Consider the following 20,338-nt stretch of genomic DNA (forward strand, 5'->3'; position numbering starts at 1 on the left):
CTTACGCCCTCGCGCAGGGACCTCCTCCGCTTGGCATGCTCTGAGGCTCAGCTTTTGAATCCTTTCTCTAAGAAAATTACCTAAAATGTTGTGACTTCTGTTTCATAATTAAAAAAAAATAACGAAGGCTAACTTTGGGGATTTTTTTTTTTTGATATTAAAAAATATGCTATTGTGAGATCTCTCTCTCTCTCTCTCTCTCTCTCTCTCACACACACACACACACACACACAGTTTATCTCTCGTGGATCTTCCAGTATATGGTTTAAAAACTTTGTGTTTTTGAATAGTTGCCTGTTGCATTTTCTGTAATTTGACCATTTTCTCCTTGCAGGAAATTCAATCATATTTGTGAACAAACACGATTCAAGAACTAAGCATCCGTTGGAGCAGTGAAGTGGTTTTAGAGCACTGACGAGTACATGCAAAAGTTTCTCAAAGGCTTAAAGACTGAATTCAGACGTTCTGAGGGGTCCTGGCGGCTCCCTCCTCCAGGGACGCTGGGTGACTTTTCCCTGCTCGAGCTTCACCCTCTGCGGGCGCCTTTCTGGGGCCTGGAGGCTGCTGGGCGTGGGCCCGCGAGGGACCGAGAGTGGGATCGGGGACCGTCGTGGCCTCGTGGCCCATGGCGCGTCTTCCTGGTTGACACTCGTCCCAGGTGCTCTGTGCGTCCCTGGGGGCCGCGGCCCGGGGAACCTGCCACGTCACCCTCGTCGTCCTGGCTCCAGGCGCTGGGCGCTTCTATAGAAGAGCAGATGCCCCCTCTCAAGACCCCCGCGGGCGGCTCAGCCTGTCTACCGTTTCCACAGCTGTGGTCAAAACGGAAACCTGTCTTTAAGAAGAGTTCCACAGGAGAAAAAGGAAGTTTATCAGAAGCCTGTTGTGTGAGTTTACAGCCTAGGCTTTGTCCAGAATATTCTGCTGTAGGGAGAACCACAGCATTTTATATATTTTTTATTTTAATAGGCTTGGTGCTTACTTTCTAATAAGATTTAAATATCACAAACTGTAGGGCAAATAATATAATTTATAATTTACATGTTGACTAAAATTGGGGATAATATGAAAGAATAAACATATGTTTCTATCTATTAAAAAAAAGATCGTAAAATGTCCCAAACTGTTAACTTTAGAGGATCCAGCAGCAAGTTGGCACAGTTCTTTTTGAGATGGGTATGTAAGTTGAGTCATTAATATTTCTTAGTGTGGCTCTCGTGTGGGCCCACTCTCGGCCACAGGCCGATGGGAACATGGAGGCACAGAAAGCCAGGGTGCTTATGGCATCAGGGATCTCCTCGGCTGATCGCTGGGGTCTTGGCCTGACTGCCCCGGAGTGCCCTCTGCTCATGCTGCCCGTGGCCAGAAGCCTCTGTCTCCGTACCCTGCACACACTCTCATTGCTTCCCAGTAATGGGCGTTCGAGGCAGTGGGTCACCAGGGTGGGTTGGCACGAGGCAGCTCCCCGTGCTCGCCAAGCCTCTGCCCTGTGGGGCTCCGGCCGCACTGCACCGTCTGTCCCTCCGGGATCCCAGGGAGCTCGAGGACCGTGTGCATGGGGACCAGTCTGAGCCGCTGCGGTGGGGAGCCGGCTGCCCTGCGTGGCCTTTGCTTCCTTCCCGGCTCACCTCTGCCCCTGCCTTCTGCATCAGGAGTGCCATTTCATCTGGAAGAATACTTGAAATTTTGCTTTTTGTATATTAAAAAAAATCATTTTTTTTCCTTTGTTGAACTCACTGGTCATGTTTGTTCACAGACTTTAGACTCTTTTGCTTCTTCTCAGGAATATGATTTTCAGCTATTTTCTTGCTTTTGATAAAAACTCTTGAGAAGCAGCACCCTGTATTTGTGGGGGGAAAAGAGCCCTGTTTTCTTGCTTTCTAGTAAACAAGCTGTTTGTTTCTCTCTGCTTCCTGTTTGGTTCTTGCATTATTTGGAGCTCTGCTCTTGTGCTGAAAACCATGGCCAGCCTGCCGGTTCACTCATACACGGAGACATGCTGCACCTCACTCCATGCAGGTGTCACTTACTACTACTAAGACTTACTCTGATAGCTACTAACAGGTCTGGTAATTCCATGGTCAGCTGACCGTGTTCGGGGAGTGGGCTCTGGAGCCGCAGGTGACCCGGGGCTGGGACTGAAATCCAGGTGTGTGGGGAGCAGCCCAGGGGAAGTGCACAGCCTGTTGTCTGTCCAGTGTTGGGACGGACAGCTCTGCCCTCCGGAGAGTACCAGTAGCAGCAGCTGTGTCCAGGCCAGGCCGCAGCAGACAGCACGTTTGAGCCCTGGAGCCAGGCCAGGAACCCAGGGAGGCCGGGCACACCCCTCCTCCCCCAGCGCCAGGCTGTGCTGCTGAGCAGCCGAGCTGTACCTGCTCCAGAACTGCAGTGTCCCAGCCCAGCTCCTCCCTGCACCATAGAGGTGGGCGATGCCCCCTTCACTCGCGCTCCCTCCCCCACCAAAAAGAAAAAGAAAACCCGAGCCTCTTGAACGCAGATCCGCTTTCCTGGGTTATGATCAGTGGCTCTTCCTTGACCAAGGGCACTCCCAGGTGGATGTCTGGGCCCCCTGACCCTGCCCTTTGCAGAGCTGCCCGCCTGGCCTGTTAGTGAGTGGGCAGCCTGTGTGGGCTCTGAGGGGACCTGTGTACCCAGAAATTTATTTTGAAATAAATATACAGGACAAACTTACAGGACAGTTGCAAAAATGATACAAATAATACGAATGGACTCCAATGTGCCTGCTCCCACCCAGATACCTGGATCATCCTTTTAAGATTTTGCCACTTTTTTCTTCCTCCCTCCCTCCCTCTCTATCATCTACCTACCTATATACCTATCTATCTCTTTGTCTATCTGCCATCCACCATCTATCTCTCTTGCCGACTGCTGCTTTATATTTGTGTCTAACATGCATGACAAAGGAGACATGCATGTCTGTTTTATGAGTGAGTGTGGGACAGAAATGTTGACTATTAATCGGACCAGGAGTTACAGCCATCCATTGGGTGTTGGAAGCATGACTGTGAACAATGTATTTCTCAGTAGTAGCCTAGTCTTCAAGCACCACACACCACAAGGGTTTTAGAAAAATCAAGGGTTTATGATTTTTCCCCAAACACCACGCTTACGTCCACTGACACCCAGATCAACACCCCCCAAGATGCCCCCGCCCTCCACACTGGAACCTATGCATATGTCACCCCAGTGGTGGAAAGGATTTTAAACTGGGAAGAGTATCCTGTAAGTCAAGGGCTCTTCAAAGGGAGGCAAGAAGGCCAAAGGCCAAAAAAGGAGACATGACGGCACACCGGTGGCTGGACGGATGTGCTTTGAAGGTGGAGGTAAGGGGCCGCAAGCCAAGGAATCCTGTCCAGCATTTGATGATGTCATCCTTTTCCATTGTAGCTGTTCTAATAGGTGTGCAGTAATATCTCAATGTGGTCTTCATTTACTCTTCACTAGTGGCTAGTGATGTTGAACAACTTCACAAATTTGTCATCTGTAGATACTTTTTGATGAAATATCTTTTGCCATTTTCTTACTGTATTATTTTTACTGTTGTTTTGAGAGTTCTTTAAATATTCTAGATACTGGTCCTTCATCAAATATGTGCTTTTCAAATATTTTCTCACAGTCAGTAGCTCATTGTCTCATTATCCTAAAAGAGGCTTTCTTAGAACAAAAGTTTTTAATTTTGATGAAGTCCAATTTATCAATCTTTTTTTCTTTCATGTATTGTGGTGTTGGTGTCATGTCTAAGAACTCTTCACCAAGCCAAGTTTTGTAGCTTAACATTTTACATACAAGTTCACTATCTGACATGATGGTCAGTCAAGTAGAAAATCCCAAGAAAACTACAAAAAATATTGGAAATAGTAAGTGGTTCAAAGGTCTCAGGATACAAGGTGAACACACCAAATTCAACCACATTGCTATATATTAGCAATGAACATGTGAAAGCCAAAATTAAAAAAACAATACATTTACCATCACTCCAAAGAAAATGAAAAAATTATGTATAAATTTAACAAAACGCATACAGGATCTGTTTGCTGAAAACTATAAAATGCTGATGAGAGGAATAAAGGAAAACCTAAATAAATGGAGAGATATACTGCTCAGGGATCGGAAGACTCAGCATAGTAAATAAGCCAATTCTTCCCAAATTGATTCATAGGTTTAATGGAATGTCTGTCAAGGTTCTTTGTACACATCAGCAAGTTTATTCCAAAACTTATAAGAAAAGGCAGGCACTACCCTGGAATAGGTGAAACAATCTTGAAAAGGATGACTATACAGGGAGGGAGGAGCCGCTCCAGAGCCGCGGGCTCCCGGCAGAGCCACGCAGACCAGGGGGACGCCTGGGGGACTCACGGCGCGGCCGACCGGCCACCGACAAGCGTGCAGAGCACTCCACAGGCTTTAAGGAGTGGAGCAATTGCACAACCACCGGCAAAATAAATGATCTCGACCCAAACCTCACACCCTACACCAAAAATGTTAATTTTTATTTTTTGAAAAGGTAAAACAATGTACTTCCAAAAGGAGAGGCCACTTTTGAACGGGCACTTTCAAACTGAAAAACGCCCGGCAAGGAACAAACTTTGCACTTCAGGGGACTGCGAAGGGGGCGAGGGAGGAGGCCCCGCCCCACGCCGCGCCCCGCCCCGCCCCGCCCCTCCCAGCGCCGCGCCCCGCCCCTCCCAGCGCCCCTGTGTCCCCACAGCCCAGACAACGTCGTCAGTCTACAGGCCACGCCCACCAACAAGGGAGGGCCCTGGAGGCCACGCCCACAGTCGGACGGACTGAGGCGGAGCAGTGCCCTGGCCAGCCACTTCCGCCGGAAGCTCAATTGACCCGCTTCCTACCGGAAGGTGTGTTTCTCTAAGGGAAAGTGCTCAGACTCTCAAATTCAGTTTCTGAGTTCCGTTTCAGGCCTGTTCCGGGTGGACGCCATCCCGACCCTACGTCCAGGGCAGCCCCGGTGGTAGTGCGTCTACCGGCGAGCAGAAGGGGCCAGTCTCGCTCCCGGAACGGAGGCGGTGCACCCCTCGTTTCCCGGGGGCCCGAGCCTGTTGCACCGCGCCCCGCCCCTCACACGGCCACGTCTCCGCCTGTAGCCTCCGGGGCCGCCGCCGCGGCTGCCGCAGCGCCAGGGTGAGGGTCGCGGGCGAATGCGCCTCGGGCCGCGGGCCCCGCGCAGGGACGGCCCCGGGGTGGGCTGGGGCTGCTGGGCGCCGGGCACCCTCTGGCGCGGAGGCCGGGCACCCTCTGGCGCGGAGGCCGGGCGGGGGTTGCGGGGCCTGGGCGGCCCCCGGGGAGACCCGCGCGTCTCTTCACCGGAGCGACGCGGCGACGGTGCAGCCTAGTCACCCTCTTCCTCACTGTCGGGGGCCGCGGGGCCTGGAGGCCAGCTCTTCTCGGCCGTTAGCGGAACTGGCTTTAGCAACATTAATACATTTGGGCACGTCTGGGTCGCCGTTTACGCGTAATGGGATGTGGTTTGTTTCAAAGGTGTCTCCCTTGTCGGAGCTACTTAGAAACGCTCGTGGCACCGCGTGTGTTACGGTCTCGTCGTTCTGCAGAAGTTCTGTCAAGTTGATGAGAAACTTGACGTGGTGTCCGGGCTGTATACAATCCACGTACGTCCTGTTTGCCTCCCTCCCTGGCAGACATATCTCGATTCTTGGCGCTTAGGGACACTTTCCAGAGAGAGCGGAGCCAGGCACTGTAGTCACTAGTATACATCAGGCGAACAGGAGGACCCTCATCCGACAGATGTGCACTGAGGGCCATTTTTGTGACAGGCGTTCACGGTAGGTGCTGGGGATGAGTGGTGAACAAGTTGTGTCAGGGGCCCTGCCTTCCCTGAGCTCACATTCTGGTGGAGGGAAGCACAGTAAGTAAGACAGTTGCAAATGGTGGTTGGGCTGGGTTCAGCTGCTTTAGGTTATGTGGGAAGGCCCTTGGGTGAAGGTGACTGTGGAGCACAGTCTCTGTGACAAGAAGATAACCACGCAAAAACGTGGGAGAAGAGTACATCAGGCCGATGAACAGCAAGTGTGAAGTCCCTGAGTGGAGGAGTAAGTTTAGGGTTCTTAGGTGGAGAAGTTTGGCTAGGGTAAAATGAAAAAGTGGGAAAGTGGTTAGGGATAGGAAGCAGATAAGGGCAGGCGCCAGATTGAAAAAAGGTTTTATAGTTCATGGTAGGAGGTTTGGCTTTTATTGTCAGTGTGATTGAAAGTTGTTAGGATATCATAAACCATTTACAAGTGACTCATGGATTTTTTCATTTAAAATTGTCCCTTTAACATTTCAAACATAACCCTTTATCGAGGCAATAACTTTCAAATATAGTATACGTCAATGACAAGAAAAATAAAGTAGATGTTTTAACTTTGTCTTTGTCATCTAACGTAACTTAGGTTTAAAAATAGCATTTAAAAAAAATTTTTGTTTTTCCTGATTGCTTTAAGAAGCAGTGTACTAGTTCAAGGGAGAATATTTTCAGTCTCCTACCAATTTTTACAAGCAACAACTGGAGAAAAAATTATGGTAATTATTGTTGCTGCCATTTATTGAAGACATTGGATAGATCCAGTGCCTTATTGCATTTAATCCTAGCAATAATTTTGTACTATTTTCTCAGTGTTTCACTGATGAGGAAACAGGCTAAGAGTGGTTAAGATCTCACAACCAATTAGCAGTAGAACCAAGATTTGAAGGAAAGCTGTCTGACTCCAGAGCCTGTCCTTTAGATCACTGTGCTATGTAGAACTTGAGGCTTATAATAATATTTTTTATTTTATTTTGTATGTGAGTTTCTGTAGTTTACTTTTGATTACTGGTTATGGCCTCAGCCAGACATTATCTGATTAAGGAAATCCCATTTTACCTTTGGCTAGGCTCTTGTTGCTTCTAATTGCCAATAGGAGCAACTTAAGTAGGGTGGGGGGCGGGGGAGATGAAGCTGTTAATGTATATACTGAGGCCGTGTGATCTGCTGAATGAGGAAAGCTGGAAGTTGTTCAGGTGTAGAAGACAGTGTTTGTCAATATGAAGTTCCTTGAGGAGAGATGGGTGAACCTCGAGTTAAGTGCACCTTGTGGAGTTCTAAGTGGAAACTTTGCCCCTTCTCTCCCTCTCTAGGAAGCACAGAAGAATGCAAATGGTCATGAGATTAACCTCTTTATTTAGAAAAAAACTTCACATAATCACGACCTGTTACTAACAGCTTCCTTGTGACACACCCCAGCTGTCTGACCCTCCTTGTCAAAGCTCAGAGATTGGCTTTAGCTGGTGGCCTGGGTGAGGAGGCTGTGGAGGCTGAGTCACGCTCACTGAGAGTGGACATAGGGTGCCTGTTACTGCGCTGCAGTGGGAAATGCGCCCATCACTGGGAGGCCTCTCAGGCACAGACACACCCTTAGTTGTGAGTTATTTCTCTCTGGTCAGGCTTCAGGAAGAATTGCACAGAAACAGAAGCATCGTCCTAAGTTATCAGAAGAAGTCGCAGGCACGGATCCCCATGGTCACTGTGGGGTAGGACTACTTGGGAATGAGAAGGTTTCTTGTTTAGCAAGAAATCAGAATAAGGAGAATTAGATGGGTGTAATAGTTGACAGCATTGGGCAAGGACAGCCTGATGTATTCGTCTGCATATCTGGCATGCTCTCCTCAGGGAGACTTGCATATTCTTGGCTAATGGAACCTCTTTCCTGGACAGCGGTGAGTTTAGGCGTTGTCACCATCTGCCTTGTCTGTAAGCCCTGGCTGTCCAGCGTCCTGCCTCTTCCGATGGCGTATTCTGTCTGTGACCGGTCAGTCAGTCAGTCCAGTCCTGCGGGTTCTCTCTGCTGTTCCTTCTCACTTGGTTGACAGTCTTACCTGGCTGTGGCCACTACAGGTTGCTCTTCCAGTTTATAACTCCCAGGGGCATTCTGTTTATTTATTTATTTATTTATTTATTTTTAGAGAATTTGTAGTTTTACAGAAAAGTCATGCATAAAATACAAAGTTCCCGAATACCACCCTAATTATTAACATTGGTTACAATTCATGAAAACATTTTTATAATCATGCTACTAACTGGAGTCCATCTTCTACAATAGGCTGCACTGTTTGTGTTGTACAGTCTGTGTCTCAGGGGCATTCATTTCCCCTCATTGAAATGGTAGCTCCCAAGTATTTTTGTGTTTTTTTTTGTTGTTTTTATTTTAATTTTAATTTTAATTTTTTTTCCCAAGTATTTTTAAAGGATCAGAGTTTTTGTGTATTTAAAAAGGCATTGTTGATGCTCAGGGATGCAAATATTAGATCATTTTGTTCTGGAGCTATTATTTTGGTTTCTAAGGGGTGGAACTTGGTGGGGAAGCCAGAGATTCCAGAAACCTGCCTTGAGCTCTCACTCTTGCAAGCTCAGAGTGTTTGAGATGGTGGGGACATAGATAGGAAGTGATGGCGTCAGCTCTCAGGGTCTTAGAGTAATGGAGCTGACAGACGCCCAGTTGCAGTATGAGGTGCTAGGATGACGAGCAGGTGTGAAGCCCAATGGGGGCAGCAGAAGGGAGTAGATGGGGCAGTGACTCTGGTGATCACAAAGGGATCACTGGGAATTCACCTGGTGGCTTAGGGGAAGAAGGGCATTCTCAGCAGACGGATCTGCTTCTGCAGAGTCACCTGTGTGTGGAGAGCATTGATCCAGCGAACACTTATTGTTGCTTTGTGCAAGACACAGGGGTATTGGGCGTTGTGGGGACACAGCAGTAATTTGAACATCACTTCCCATTCCCAATGAGGCAGAAGCAGATTTGTGAAAATCAGAGACATTTCAGAGCAAAATGTGAACATTTTCTTTTGTTAAGGAATTTGTCAGGAAGAAAATTTTCTGTTAGATTGCCAATACATAAAATAAACCAGTATGCAGTGACACGATTCATTTCAGCGTGTTTGCATTGTAGCTGAGGTACAGGCTTGGGCGTTACAGTGTTTTTTAACAAGGACGGAATCTTGTGAAATAGTGATTTTCTAAAGAGTATGTTGGATGTGCAAGGACAGGTGTGTAGTTTAAATCCCTCTTTCCAACCTCCAAGGGCCGACTCACCCACTGTTCCCCTTTGCCAAAGCTTCTGTTATGCAAAATACCAGAGATGGATTGGCTTTGATAAAGGGGTTTATGAGGTTACAGATTTACAGTTCTAAGGCCATAAAAGTGTCCACACTCATCTCGTGAGGTTTAGGTGGAATAGACCTGTTCGCTTTCCCGAGTGGCTCACACCCCAGGAGGGCGGCTCTAGCTGGGGGTCAGCGGTGTCCCTGTGAAGGCAGCCTGGGTGCTGGCTGGCATCTTCTCCCTCCAGTGCTGGTCACTGCTCTCCTGCTGGCCTGTTCCCGCAGGGCTTGATCCTTGGGGAAGTAGTTGTCCAGCCTAAGTCATGGTGCCCAGCCAGGGACCGTCTTCTCTTCCGGAGAAGCAGTCAGGCCCGATCCTGTTGACCAGACTCCTCCTTTCCTAGCTGTGACCCTAACAGCTGTTTCTTAGTAGGGTCAGCTGGGTAGATCTCAAGCATCAGGAATGGACTAGAGCACAATGTCAGCGGCCCCTTTCCTGTAGAGGAGGCTTCTTGGCCCAAAGTACTTCAAACCACCTGAAGAATAGTCTGTTGGATTTGTACAGACCCTGAACCTACTCAGCAAACAACTTTTATCCGATTATCCTAGTCTGAGATACTTCATAATAACTTTATGTATTATGTATTTATGTATTATGGGGTCTTACGTCATTGTGCTTGAAAGAGGAAATGATCATTTTATTCCCTGTATAAACAGTTAGCTGTATAAAACTTAGCTGTGAAGCAAAAATTTAAAAAGCAAATGCAGGAAGGCTGTCTTGTCATCCTCGAGACTCAGCAAGTCTCTGTTCTCAGGTAGTGAGCATACTATTTGTTCTGCTGCTATTGTCATGAAATATAACAGTGGAAGTCACAAAAAATGTCCCTTATCCAGCCCCCCTGCTGCCCTTTAACTCCTGCAGGCCGTGTCTGTGTTACTGTCTTGTGTTGCTGCAGACGAGGTGTACGCTGGTTTAATGCACCCTCCCACTTTCCTCTCAGAATCTGCTCCTCTCCCCCTCCCTGGTAGATGCATTCTGTTCTCTCCTCAAGGCTTTGAAATCTCCCCTGTGCATTCAGGTTAGTTTTCAGATCTCTTTCCTCTATCTCCCTCCTCCCCCTTAATAGATCTTACTTCCTTAGGATGGAACTGTAGGTACTTGCACTGGTTTTGTTCCTTACTGTTACTGCTTGTTTTGTCCCCTCCCTTTGAATAAACACGGTCATGCTTCAGGACCTTGTTTGCTGAATATGTTGGTTTTCCTTACTGTTATTTATGGAAAAAAATAATTTATCAAAAGGATATTTTGAAAAGGCTAGTCTGTCTTGAAACTTGTTTACCTTGAAATTATCAGAATATCAATGTTTGAAAATATTGAAGCAGAAACATGTATTCTCTCTGTACCGTTCTGTACTAAAACACTCAAGTCTAATAAATAAATAAGTCAGTGCCCCCCCCCCCCCAAAAAAAAAGTGTCCAAACTGAGGCATCAAGAGGATATTTTCACTGAAGAAAGGCCGATGGCATCTGAGGTTCCTCTGTCACATGGGAAGGCACGGGGCCGGAGTCTGCTGGGCCTCTTCCGGGTCATCTTCCGGTTTCTGTTTGCATTCTCCAAAATGTCTCTGGGCTTCTGTCTCTCTTAGCTTCTCTTTCTCAGCTCCTGTGCGTCCTTGCTTGTTCTCCCAGGGCGTTTTCTCTCCAAGCATCTGGGGGTCCTCTCTCAGCTTCTCTGGGGCAAACACTGGATTTCATCTCTTAGCTTCTCTCCTGGTTCTGGTTTCAATGGCTGTCTCCAAAACGTCTCCAGGCATTTTCTCTCTACCTGTCTTTGACCTCTCTTCAAAATGTTTCTGCCTTTTATCCTCTCATAGAGGACACCAGTAAACTAATTAGACCCACCTTGAATGGACGGGGTCACATCTCCATGTAAACAATCTAATCCAGGGATCCTACCCACAGTAGATCTGCCCCCACAAAGAGCGGATTAAAAGAACTTGGCCCTTTATGGGGAACACAACAGATCCACACCAGCACACCCACCCTCTCACCTGAAAATCACTTCAGGGGTGAAAGACATTATTGATGGAAGTTCATTCTGCCATGGGTATGGTGGAGACACGAAAGAGGTTGAGAACTGTTGCGTGCAAGATCATTTTGTGACCAGCGACAGTAACTTCTTTCATTTCCGTGACTGAGGCGTTGTTTCAGTCTTCAGATATGTTTCTTTGCCAGGCCACTTAAACTGCCTTACTGGCCTCCTGGTTTCTGGATTTGTAGTTACTAATGTTTGCACACATTTTGCCGACAGAGCTGTCCAGTTACAAACCTTGCAGTTTGTGCTGGTTTTATGCTCGATACCATGTGGAACCTTTTATGTTGTGACTGGCACTTTTAAGTCATAGCCTCTCTGGCCTGTGGGGTTCAAGGCAGGAGAGAGAACACAGATTGTGGTACGCCCGGGGACACTCTTGCTACTGTCACCACCAGTGTGGGGGCCTGGGCCACGCCCACCCTCAGCAGGTGCACCTTTCACAGTGGGAAATCCCAGGTCCGATGGATTTCCCACTGCCGCTGATTTGACATCATGGCTCCGGTGAGGACAAACCATTGAGGCTTCTTACCTCTAATTCCTACCCAGAATCTATAAACTAGAGATAAGAGTTCCTTAATGTCATGAAACATTTTACACACAGGACAGTGCATTGGAAAATAGGAAAGTTAAGTTTTAAGGAAAGTGCATGTCAACATGACTCAGACTGAACAGCTCCTGCTGGTTCCGTATCTGTTGAGGAAATGAGTTAGCCATGTCATCAAAGGTGATAATCAGCTGCCATATTTGGGGCAAAGCTTTTCTCCCTTTAACTTAGCCTGGCAGACTGGAGTAAAAGCTGATGCTGCTAGAAATGCAAGGTGAGAAATGGTTGCCTCTGTGAGATGCTTTCTTCGCCCTGTCCTCCTCCCATGGTCCCACACAGATGCTCTCAGAGTGTTCCGGAGGCAGGAGACACTGGCCATGGCCCGTGGGAGCTGCTGGTTGGGTTCTGCCCCTCCGGGCTGTGCTGTGCGACTGGCAGCATGGGGCTGTCCACCAGGAGCAGCGGCCGTGTGGGGAGAGTCATGCGCATTCCTCACGCATGCCCTACGTATGCTGACTGCTGCGTGTCCAGTATGGAAACTGGGGCACATATGGCTGTGTAAATTAGTTAAAATTAAATAAAACTGAAAATTCCCCATTCCCAGGGCCAGCAGCCATGTGTGAGGACTGCAGTGCAGGTAACAGAGCAGGTCTGTCCTCACAGGAGTTCGCGGCCAGCGCCGGCCGGACCTTAGGCACCTTCAGGGAACGGCCCAGGTTGGACTTACTCAGCATTTGTAGGTGCTTGAGACTTACGGTTGAATGAATAAATGTGTATTTATTTACCTATTGAATGAAAATTGGAAACCAAACATTAACTTCAGAATTGTTATTTCAAGTCTAACAAATGAAACTTAAAGCATTTTTTTTCTCTCTCTCCTGTCAGGTACCACACTATTTGTTAGCTTGACTTCAAGCCATTTATGAGACTTCCTATAAACTTTCTCCACAAAATGAGAAACACAGAGCAGTCCTTCAGAAGGGCTCTTGGCTGTTGCTAATGGAGAGAAGCCACATTTACAAGCAGTTCCTCTAGAGCCCTGTGTCCCGTCAGCCTGTGCTTGGTGGCCATGGACAGTGCATCTGCTGTGCGGGGTGGCCTCGGGGAGCACGGGTCCCACAGTGGCACCTCCGCTCACCCAGAGGCCGTCCTGCAGCCCCCAGGCACGGTGGTGCTGCTCGACCGGCAAGACGAAGCCCGGAGTAAGTCAGCCTGGGCTCTGCTGGCACAGGCGCAGGGAGGAGGGTTCGGGGCAGCTTGGGTTCTGGGGGAGGACTGTGGCGTTCAAGACTGCCCCAACCCTTTTGTTCCCTCAGAGGATGATTTGAGTCATGAGATGTGTGTTTTCTCCTTCGATGCTAATTGTAGCCCCACTGCTGTGTGCCCTGCACTAGTGGGACAGGAGCCATTTCACCTTGATTTTCCTGGAGGAGCCTCTGGGCTTTGCTGACACGTTACTGTTGCATGCCTAAAATTCTGTTTGGTTGCTCAGTTGCCAAATTTTTGATGACTGGGATCCCAAAAAGGTCCAGTAGTGATCTAAGGATTATGAAATCTCATTTACATGGAATCTGAGGAGGTATTTGTGCAGCAGAAGCCAAGCATTACTGTTGGGTTCTAATGCACCACCCAGGGAGGCAGTGAAGTAATGCATTATATGCTTTAAATAGTGGATTCAGTGTGTGACAGTTTACCAGCAGAAATTGCATTCTAGTTCTTTTAGAATGTTGTTCATGATTATTGCTCTTTGAATGCCAGGGAAGGTAGGTAATAAAGCATCCAGGTTTAGGAGCCTGGTTCTGCAGTCAGACAGAACTGGAATCATATTCCACATCTGCCACCTGAAGGCCATGTCCCCTCGGGCAAGATACTGACCATCTCAGCCTCAGTTTCTTCATTTGCAAGATGGAAGGTTAACAGGCTACATCATAGGGTCATCGTGAGAGTGACAAGGAATTACACATCCCAATTATGGACAAATCATTATTTGTCCATAGAAGGGCCTAGGATTGGGAACAATAAGTCCTATGGTTTATTGGACCTGTTTACTTTCAGATATTTTTAAGTGCAGTGTGATGCTCAAAAACGTTTGTTATGTAAACTGGAAGGTTTAGAAACTTCTAGATCCATAAACCCAACAGCAAGTGATACTGGTCCTCCAGTCTGTGGAGCTGAAGTGGACAGTTTTTTTTTTTTTTAAAGAGCACATGGCCGTGACCAGTGCTTTGGTTAGCTCTGCTTGCTTCTGCTCCTTGATCATAGTGTCCTTAGTTTTATTCTGACTTTACTTTCTTGAAAGTACGCAGTGGTATTACCTGGAATTCAGGTTTGCAAGGAACAGAAACTTTTTGGATCAGCTTGAGCAAAAAAGGAATTTCCAGGATGCATCCTGGGGTCCTTCATGGGCCTCGGGGCCCCCTTGGGACCACTCGGGCCTCCTTCCTTCCCTCGCCCCCACGCCAGCTTGGGTCTTTGGCTTCTGACTGGCCCATCCACCAAGGTGGATCCGTGCTCATTGCACGAGGCCTCAAAACTTTTGTTTTTGAGCAATCAGAGGGTAGAGAAAAGACTAAAAATAATTTAATGATAAGAAGTGTTTCTTCCTTTTCTTCTTTTTGGTAGGGAGATATGTTTTAGTTAGTGTAGTAAGTCATTCTGTTTAAAATAATGTTAATAGGTGAAACTGAATTTAGTAAGTGACTACCTAGTGGCTATAGAGCTGTCACTTGTTAAGTTGGGTTTTTGTCTTAACAGGTGTCAGTCGAGCTAGCTAGGAAGTACATACTCTGGGTTCTGTTCTCAACTGTGCCAGACTCTTTCTGATCAGATAATCAGTCCATCTCCTTGATTCCAGTTCTCTTTCCAGAGGATAACCTTATGCTTTGAGATGATTTTAGCATCAGCCCCTCATAACTGGAATGCTATGACTGCTGGCCATGCTGTGGCTGTCTGTTAGAAAAATTGTCAGCTACGTTTTGAGCTTCTGTTTTCCTATTTATTTTTTGTCTGAATATACTGTTATTTATTTATATTAAAAGATAATTATTGAACTCCATAAAAAGATGCATAATTTTTACTATATTAAAATTAAGGTGGCCAAAAAGTACATGAAGAGATGCCTAAAAACAGCCTGGCACATCTTCAAAAGCATAAACAGAGTTACCATATAACCCAGCAACTCAACTCCCAGCTATATATCCAGGAGAAATGAAGGCATGTGTCCATATAAAACACTTGTACAGAATTGTGAATTTTCTTGAACTCCAAAAGCAGTAACAACCAAAATGTCCACCAGCTAACGAATGGACAAACACAATGTGCTATATCCATGCAACTGAATATTATTTGTCAATAAAAAGGATTGCTGCATATGGGGAAACCTGGGAAACATTACACTGTGAGAGAAATCCATCACAAAGACCACATATTGTATGATTCCATTTATGTGAAATGTCTAGAGTAGACAAATCCATGGAGACACCAATTTGTTTTTTAAACAGACTTTCATAAAATTTCTCATTGGCCTTATTTAAGTGAAAAAGAACTACTACTACTTAAATTCTGCAGCCCTTGTGCAAAAGGTAAGATAATTCTACAGGTGAGGGTATTGAGGCCAGAGAGGCTGTGTGACTTGTCCACGAATTCCTGCCAGTGGAGAGAAGAAAAGGGACCCTTCTCTTCTCTCAGAGTGAACAGACTTATGTGGAAATTGTTCATGTTCATATGTCCCAATCTTTTTGTCCTACTTTAGCTCTGTTTGAAAAATGACTTGATATTGTTGTTTAAAAAAATGTAATGACCCAAACCTGCTTTCTTTTTCCAGGTGTCAATGTGAGAGTAAACAAAATTTCAAATGAAAGAGAAAGCCTGGATGTGCCCAGCAAGGGGGACGTCTGCCAGAATGGGCCAGTGTCTCAGGCCCCAGAGCCCCCACTGTCTCCTGATCCTGCCACAAGCCCAGCGGGTCCCAATGCATCCCCAGGTGTGGCTGGTTTCCATGACAACCTAAAGACGGCTCAGGGAACTAGTGCTGAGGGCAGTATTAGAAACGAAGCTTTGCAGTCTCTCAAACTAAGTCTTCCTATGCAAGAAACGCAACTGTGTAAGCATCTGTTTGCCATCGAGCCTCTTCCCTGTTGCGCTCCTCAAAGCCTCCTCTCATTGTCAGTTGTCACTCAATTTACCTTTTCGCGGCAAATGAGGAATTGTGTTCCTTAGCCGTTTGCTCTTTTATTACTGCGGCGGGTGGTATATTTAATAAGATGGTTTCATTTTAAAGAGTGAAAATATATTGCGTGTTGAAACTACTTTCTGTCTGGCACCGAGACTGGTGCTGAGGTTCTGCGTGTAGAGGACGAGTGCCTGGAGTCTTTCGTAACTCCTGGATGTCTAGCTGGAGACGGTGGGGAATCGGTCTTGAAGACACAGTTTGATGCTTGTACTTTGAAGGCTTTCTTTTATGAATTATTTTAAGCAGCATTTATCATGTGCTGATCTCTGGGGTTGCAAAGAAAAGAGGTTGCAGACTGGCCCTAGAAACGTCCAGACTTTTCCTTACATGCACACACATGCTTCCTTAATGGTGGTGTACCCGTGTGCTGTTTCTGTCCAGACCCCTGGGTCCCTCACTCCTGTCAGTACCCTGTCGCTGCCCCCCAGGTAAGTCATGTTCTCATGCAACCCTTTGCAGGCCTCTGTGAATGGACCCAGGGCTTTCTGGTCATGGTTTTTTAAAATGTGTTTTTTTCCCTCACTCATCATCAGGTGGGAAGTCCTCGATTTGTCTCAGACAGCTCCATATTCTCTTATGAAAAGCTGTGTAGCAGCCTGTAGTATGACTGGATCAGTTGCATCAGCTGTTCTGCTCACTGTGTTTCTAGTTCTTGGCCAAGATGAGTGATGCTACAGTAGACACCTTGGTACATATGTCCTCGAGACTTTGTACTTTAATTTTTATGGGCTGCATTCCCAGATGTGGAATTGCTTGATCAAAAACACCGTGCATCTTGAATTTCATCCTGCTCTGTCACACTGCTGCCCCCCCCCCCCGCCCCCGTGATGTCTGAGTGCCCTGTGCCTCCCTCTTCCCTCCGGCACACAGACGTCCTGTTTCCTTTTAGTTTAATATCCATTCAGCCTTGGATATAGTTGGATGTTTCACTGTTATTTTAATTTGCACTTCCCTGATAGTAGTGAATTTGAATATCTTCTAATCTGTTGGCCATTTGGACATTCTCCTCAGTGAATTATCTGTTCGTGTCTTCGGCCCTTTTTTCTTTTGGATTGTTAGTTTTTTTTCTTCACAAACATTATTTTGTTAGGGCTACGGTGTGTTTTAAAAATTTGCTGAAAATTAGTTTCCAGCATTTAAGTGAAGAGATGTCATATAAAAGTTGGATTCCTTATCTTAAAAACCCTTAAGCCTGGCCCCGGATTCTCAGGTGGCAGCAGCCTGTGGCGAGGGCACGTCCTTCAGCGTGGCTATCCCTCCAAGGCCGTGCGTCTCGGGCCACATGTCATCCAGCTTGCAATGCTGTTGCATTTACATCTAGCCTGTTTTGCTGATTTATTTTACCTGCTTGATACCCAGCCATCTGGACCAATTTAACCTTGTGAAGAGTGCAAGAGATTTTTTCAGTGAATAAAATATGCAGATGAATAAAGATGCTGATGAATTTCTAGTGACATTGATTTTATGGTTATTTAAAACGACATTTGCTTATGTCCTCAAAATTCATATCTGAAAATAATGCCGTATATGAAAAGTTCATATATTATTATACTTATCTACTCTCATCAGTATAGTAACTTAACGTGGCTAGGCCACTGTGGTGCCTGCTGATATGTTAAAGAAGAACAAAGCCATAAATCTGAAACTAGGGGGAAAGTGGCAGCTCTGGTTTTGTAACTAGTACCTTTTGCACTCACTATATAACCCTTTTATTTGCAATAATAATTATAGTAAAAGGTTTGGGGAGCACATATATGTATGTGTGAGGTATCTGTTTATGTTTTTAATATTGTTGGCTTAAAAGCAGCTGTTTCCCTGTTCACATCCTGTGCGCAGGCCCTCTGCTGGCGTCCCATCCGTTAGGAAGCGCTGGTGTCACCAGCGCCTGGCCCCAGACGCCAGCCAGCCTCGCTCTGTGTCAGCCCTGAGTTGGGCACTGTGAAGTCAGACCGTTCTACAGTTTCATGGCTTCAGTGAATGCTGTCTGAGTACAGCTAACTGGCATAAGTACTCCTGACTTTATAAAACCTTATTATAATATCACTTGTTATTACAGGAATTTAGATAAGCTGTGGATCAAATTATAGCCCGAATGTAATGGCCCAAAGAAAACGTTTGTTTTCCTGTGAGCATGTGATGGGTGTCGCACCTGCCCCATCCTGGGGGCCTCCGTGGTGACTGCTCCTCACGGACCCCTCAGCTGGGTGCCAAGCGCCTCCCGTAGAACCAGAGAGCACAGCAGGGCTCGCTGGGAGCTGAGGGCCCTGGGCCTCGGGGGAGCCCAGCACTGGGACAGGGCCCACCCGAGTGCCACGCGTTCTCCGTTACCGTGGAGCACGTCTTGGCCGTCTTCTGTTCAGCGGCCAGACGTCTGCAGGGAGTGGAAGCAGACCCCGCACTGGGTCTGTCTGTCTCACAAGGTCGATGCGCTCACGGCATGGTTTTCCCTCTGGTCTGCAGTTGTCCTCAAATCAGAGATCTGTGGCCACTAGGAGGGAAAACATGCTGTAATTATACACAAAACAAGCTTTATGAGTTCTTAAAGGGCCGTTTCTGCACTGCAGGCTCAGCAGAGGCTTCCCTGCCCCTGGAGAAGGAGGAGCAGGTCCGCCTGCAGGCTCGGAGGCGGCTGGAAGAACAGCTGGAGCAGTACCGAGTGAAGCGGCAGCGGGAGAGAGTGAGTCCCCTCCTTTGAACAAGCCCATGGGAAGCTCTGTGTGTAACAAGACAGTGATTAGTCAGACGTGGTTACCGGATCCGCTGTGATTGCTGTGGTAGGATGGGGCCGGTGGGCTCTGCTCTGCTGCTCCCTGGGCAGCTCCTTGCTCCTCCAGGAAGGGTTTCTCATGTCGTTCCCGCGCTTCGTAGATTTCAGCAGCTGTTGGGTCTTTCTTCCCTTGCAACAGTGTTTGAGTCCCAAGTCGGCAGTTTGGAAAGCAGAGAAAATAAACGCTGGCTTATCGCTGCTCCCTCTGACTCAGCAGCTGGCCACATACTGTCAGACAGGATCACTTTGATAAATATTTCCAAGTAATATGCTAAAGTAAGTTTTATTTAGATGTAAAACTCTTGTTGGGATGGTAATTAAAACCATCTTGTGAATCACATTGAGTGAATTTAAGCAAGGGAGATACGGATGTTCATTTTATAGTTCTTCCAGTTTTCTGTGAAATTTTTCAAATTCATTTAAAATAACTTTAAAAAAATGCTGTAATTGAGGGTTTTGGTAGCAGCGTGTCTCTGTCAGGGTTAGCTGCTTGTTTCCCTAGTGCGCACCCCTGCGCTGGGGGGTCACTGCTGCAGGGCAGGCCTGGGTGGCCTGGGAGAGGAGGGCCGGGCCCTGGCCTGGCAGAAACCTCACACCGCAGCCAGGAGGAGGGGAGCGGGCTAGTGGAGGCTCCCCAGATGTTCACCCAGCCTGGCCCACTGGAGAATAGTTGGAATAATAGTACCTGATGAGTAGTTTATTACCTGCCAGGCTCTGTGTTAAATTTCCTACAGACTTTCTATAATACAGGCATTACCAAGTGTGAAACCAGTGACATTTAACAAGAGATAGCTGCAGTGCAGGGCAATAGTAACTTGCTGCAGGTCCCACGGCCATGAAGTGGGGGCTAAGACCCCGGCCCCCGCCATCTGACGACCCTTCTCCATCAGGCCCCTCAGGGACTGGCCCACGTTTCTGATGTCCTGCTTAGACTGTTTGACAGTAGTTAATTTATGTGTCAGGAGTTCAGTTTAAAATTCCACATGTGAAAATTTAACCTAATTCCCCATTTAAACAAATTATAAGTACATATAAAACACTAATAGCTGAAAGAAGTGTCAACTACTGTGGCCATCAGGCCCCTCATGACTGGCTCACGGTCCACGCCCCCTTGTCCACACCTGGGAGGACAGGAGGAAGTGCTGGGTTCCCCACCACCACCTCTCCCTTGTCCCAGGGACCTGGGCCCTTCAGGGCTGCCCTGGAGGCAAGGCACCCCACAGACTGCACCCTCTCGTTGGTCCTCCCCCCAGCCCGTTGTCACTGCTGGGCCCCGCGGCTCAGGACGGCGGGAAGGGGGTCTTGTTGACCTGCCTGTTGCTGTCCTGGCTCGAGTAGGGTCTCCTCATTGTAGCTGTAAGGCACAGGGCACGTGTCCACTGCTCTGCCCCTCACTGTGCTTTCCCAGCGGTTCTTGCTCCTTTATTATTCCAGCCATATCCCAGTGATGTTTCCATTCTTCCTTGATACTCCTCACCCCAAAGAAAGTCCACGGGATATTTTAATTGGGATTACGCTGATTCTGCAGAATGACATAGGATTGAATATTCCTCAATAAGAGAAAGTCTTGTTGAGAGAGCAGCAGGGTGG

The 20,338-nt window shown here is 47.3% G+C and overlaps 2 protein-coding genes across 7 annotated transcripts in view; both read left to right on the forward strand.

Annotated features, from left to right (window-relative positions):
• CHFR (checkpoint with forkhead and ring finger domains) overlaps nt 1–1,723 on the forward strand; it is a 32,384-nt gene extending 30,661 nt beyond the window's left edge. For both annotated transcript variants that reach the window (XM_037817444.1, XM_037817445.1), the window contains one exon: nt 335–1,723. In XM_037817444.1, the coding sequence (XP_037673372.1) occupies nt 335–377 (43 nt within the window). In that variant the 3' untranslated portion in view covers nt 378–1,723. The remainder of the gene's footprint in view (nt 1–334) is intronic.
• Nucleotides 1,724–4,925: 3,202 nt separating this feature from the next.
• GOLGA3 (golgin A3) overlaps nt 4,926–20,338 on the forward strand; it is an 80,732-nt gene continuing 65,319 nt past the window's right edge. Inside the window, exons 1-4 of one of the 5 annotated variants that reach the window (XM_037817005.1) lie at nt 4,926–5,157; nt 12,636–12,952; nt 15,574–15,852; nt 18,546–18,658. In XM_037817005.1, coding sequence (XP_037672933.1) covers nt 12,820–12,952; nt 15,574–15,852; nt 18,546–18,658 — 525 coding nt within the window. In that variant the 5' untranslated portion in view covers nt 4,926–5,157; nt 12,636–12,819. Of the gene's footprint in view, nt 5,158–5,798; nt 5,817–12,635; nt 12,953–15,573; nt 15,853–18,545; nt 18,659–20,338 lie in introns of those variants that run through there. The other 4 variants (XM_037817009.1, XM_037817008.1, XM_037817010.1 and 1 more) reach the window with 4 other exon arrangements.

This window comes from Choloepus didactylus, chromosome 23 (assembly GCF_015220235.1).
Source record: "Choloepus didactylus isolate mChoDid1 chromosome 23, mChoDid1.pri, whole genome shotgun sequence".
In the NCBI taxonomy this organism is placed as follows: Eukaryota; Metazoa; Chordata; class Mammalia; order Pilosa; family Megalonychidae; genus Choloepus; species Choloepus didactylus.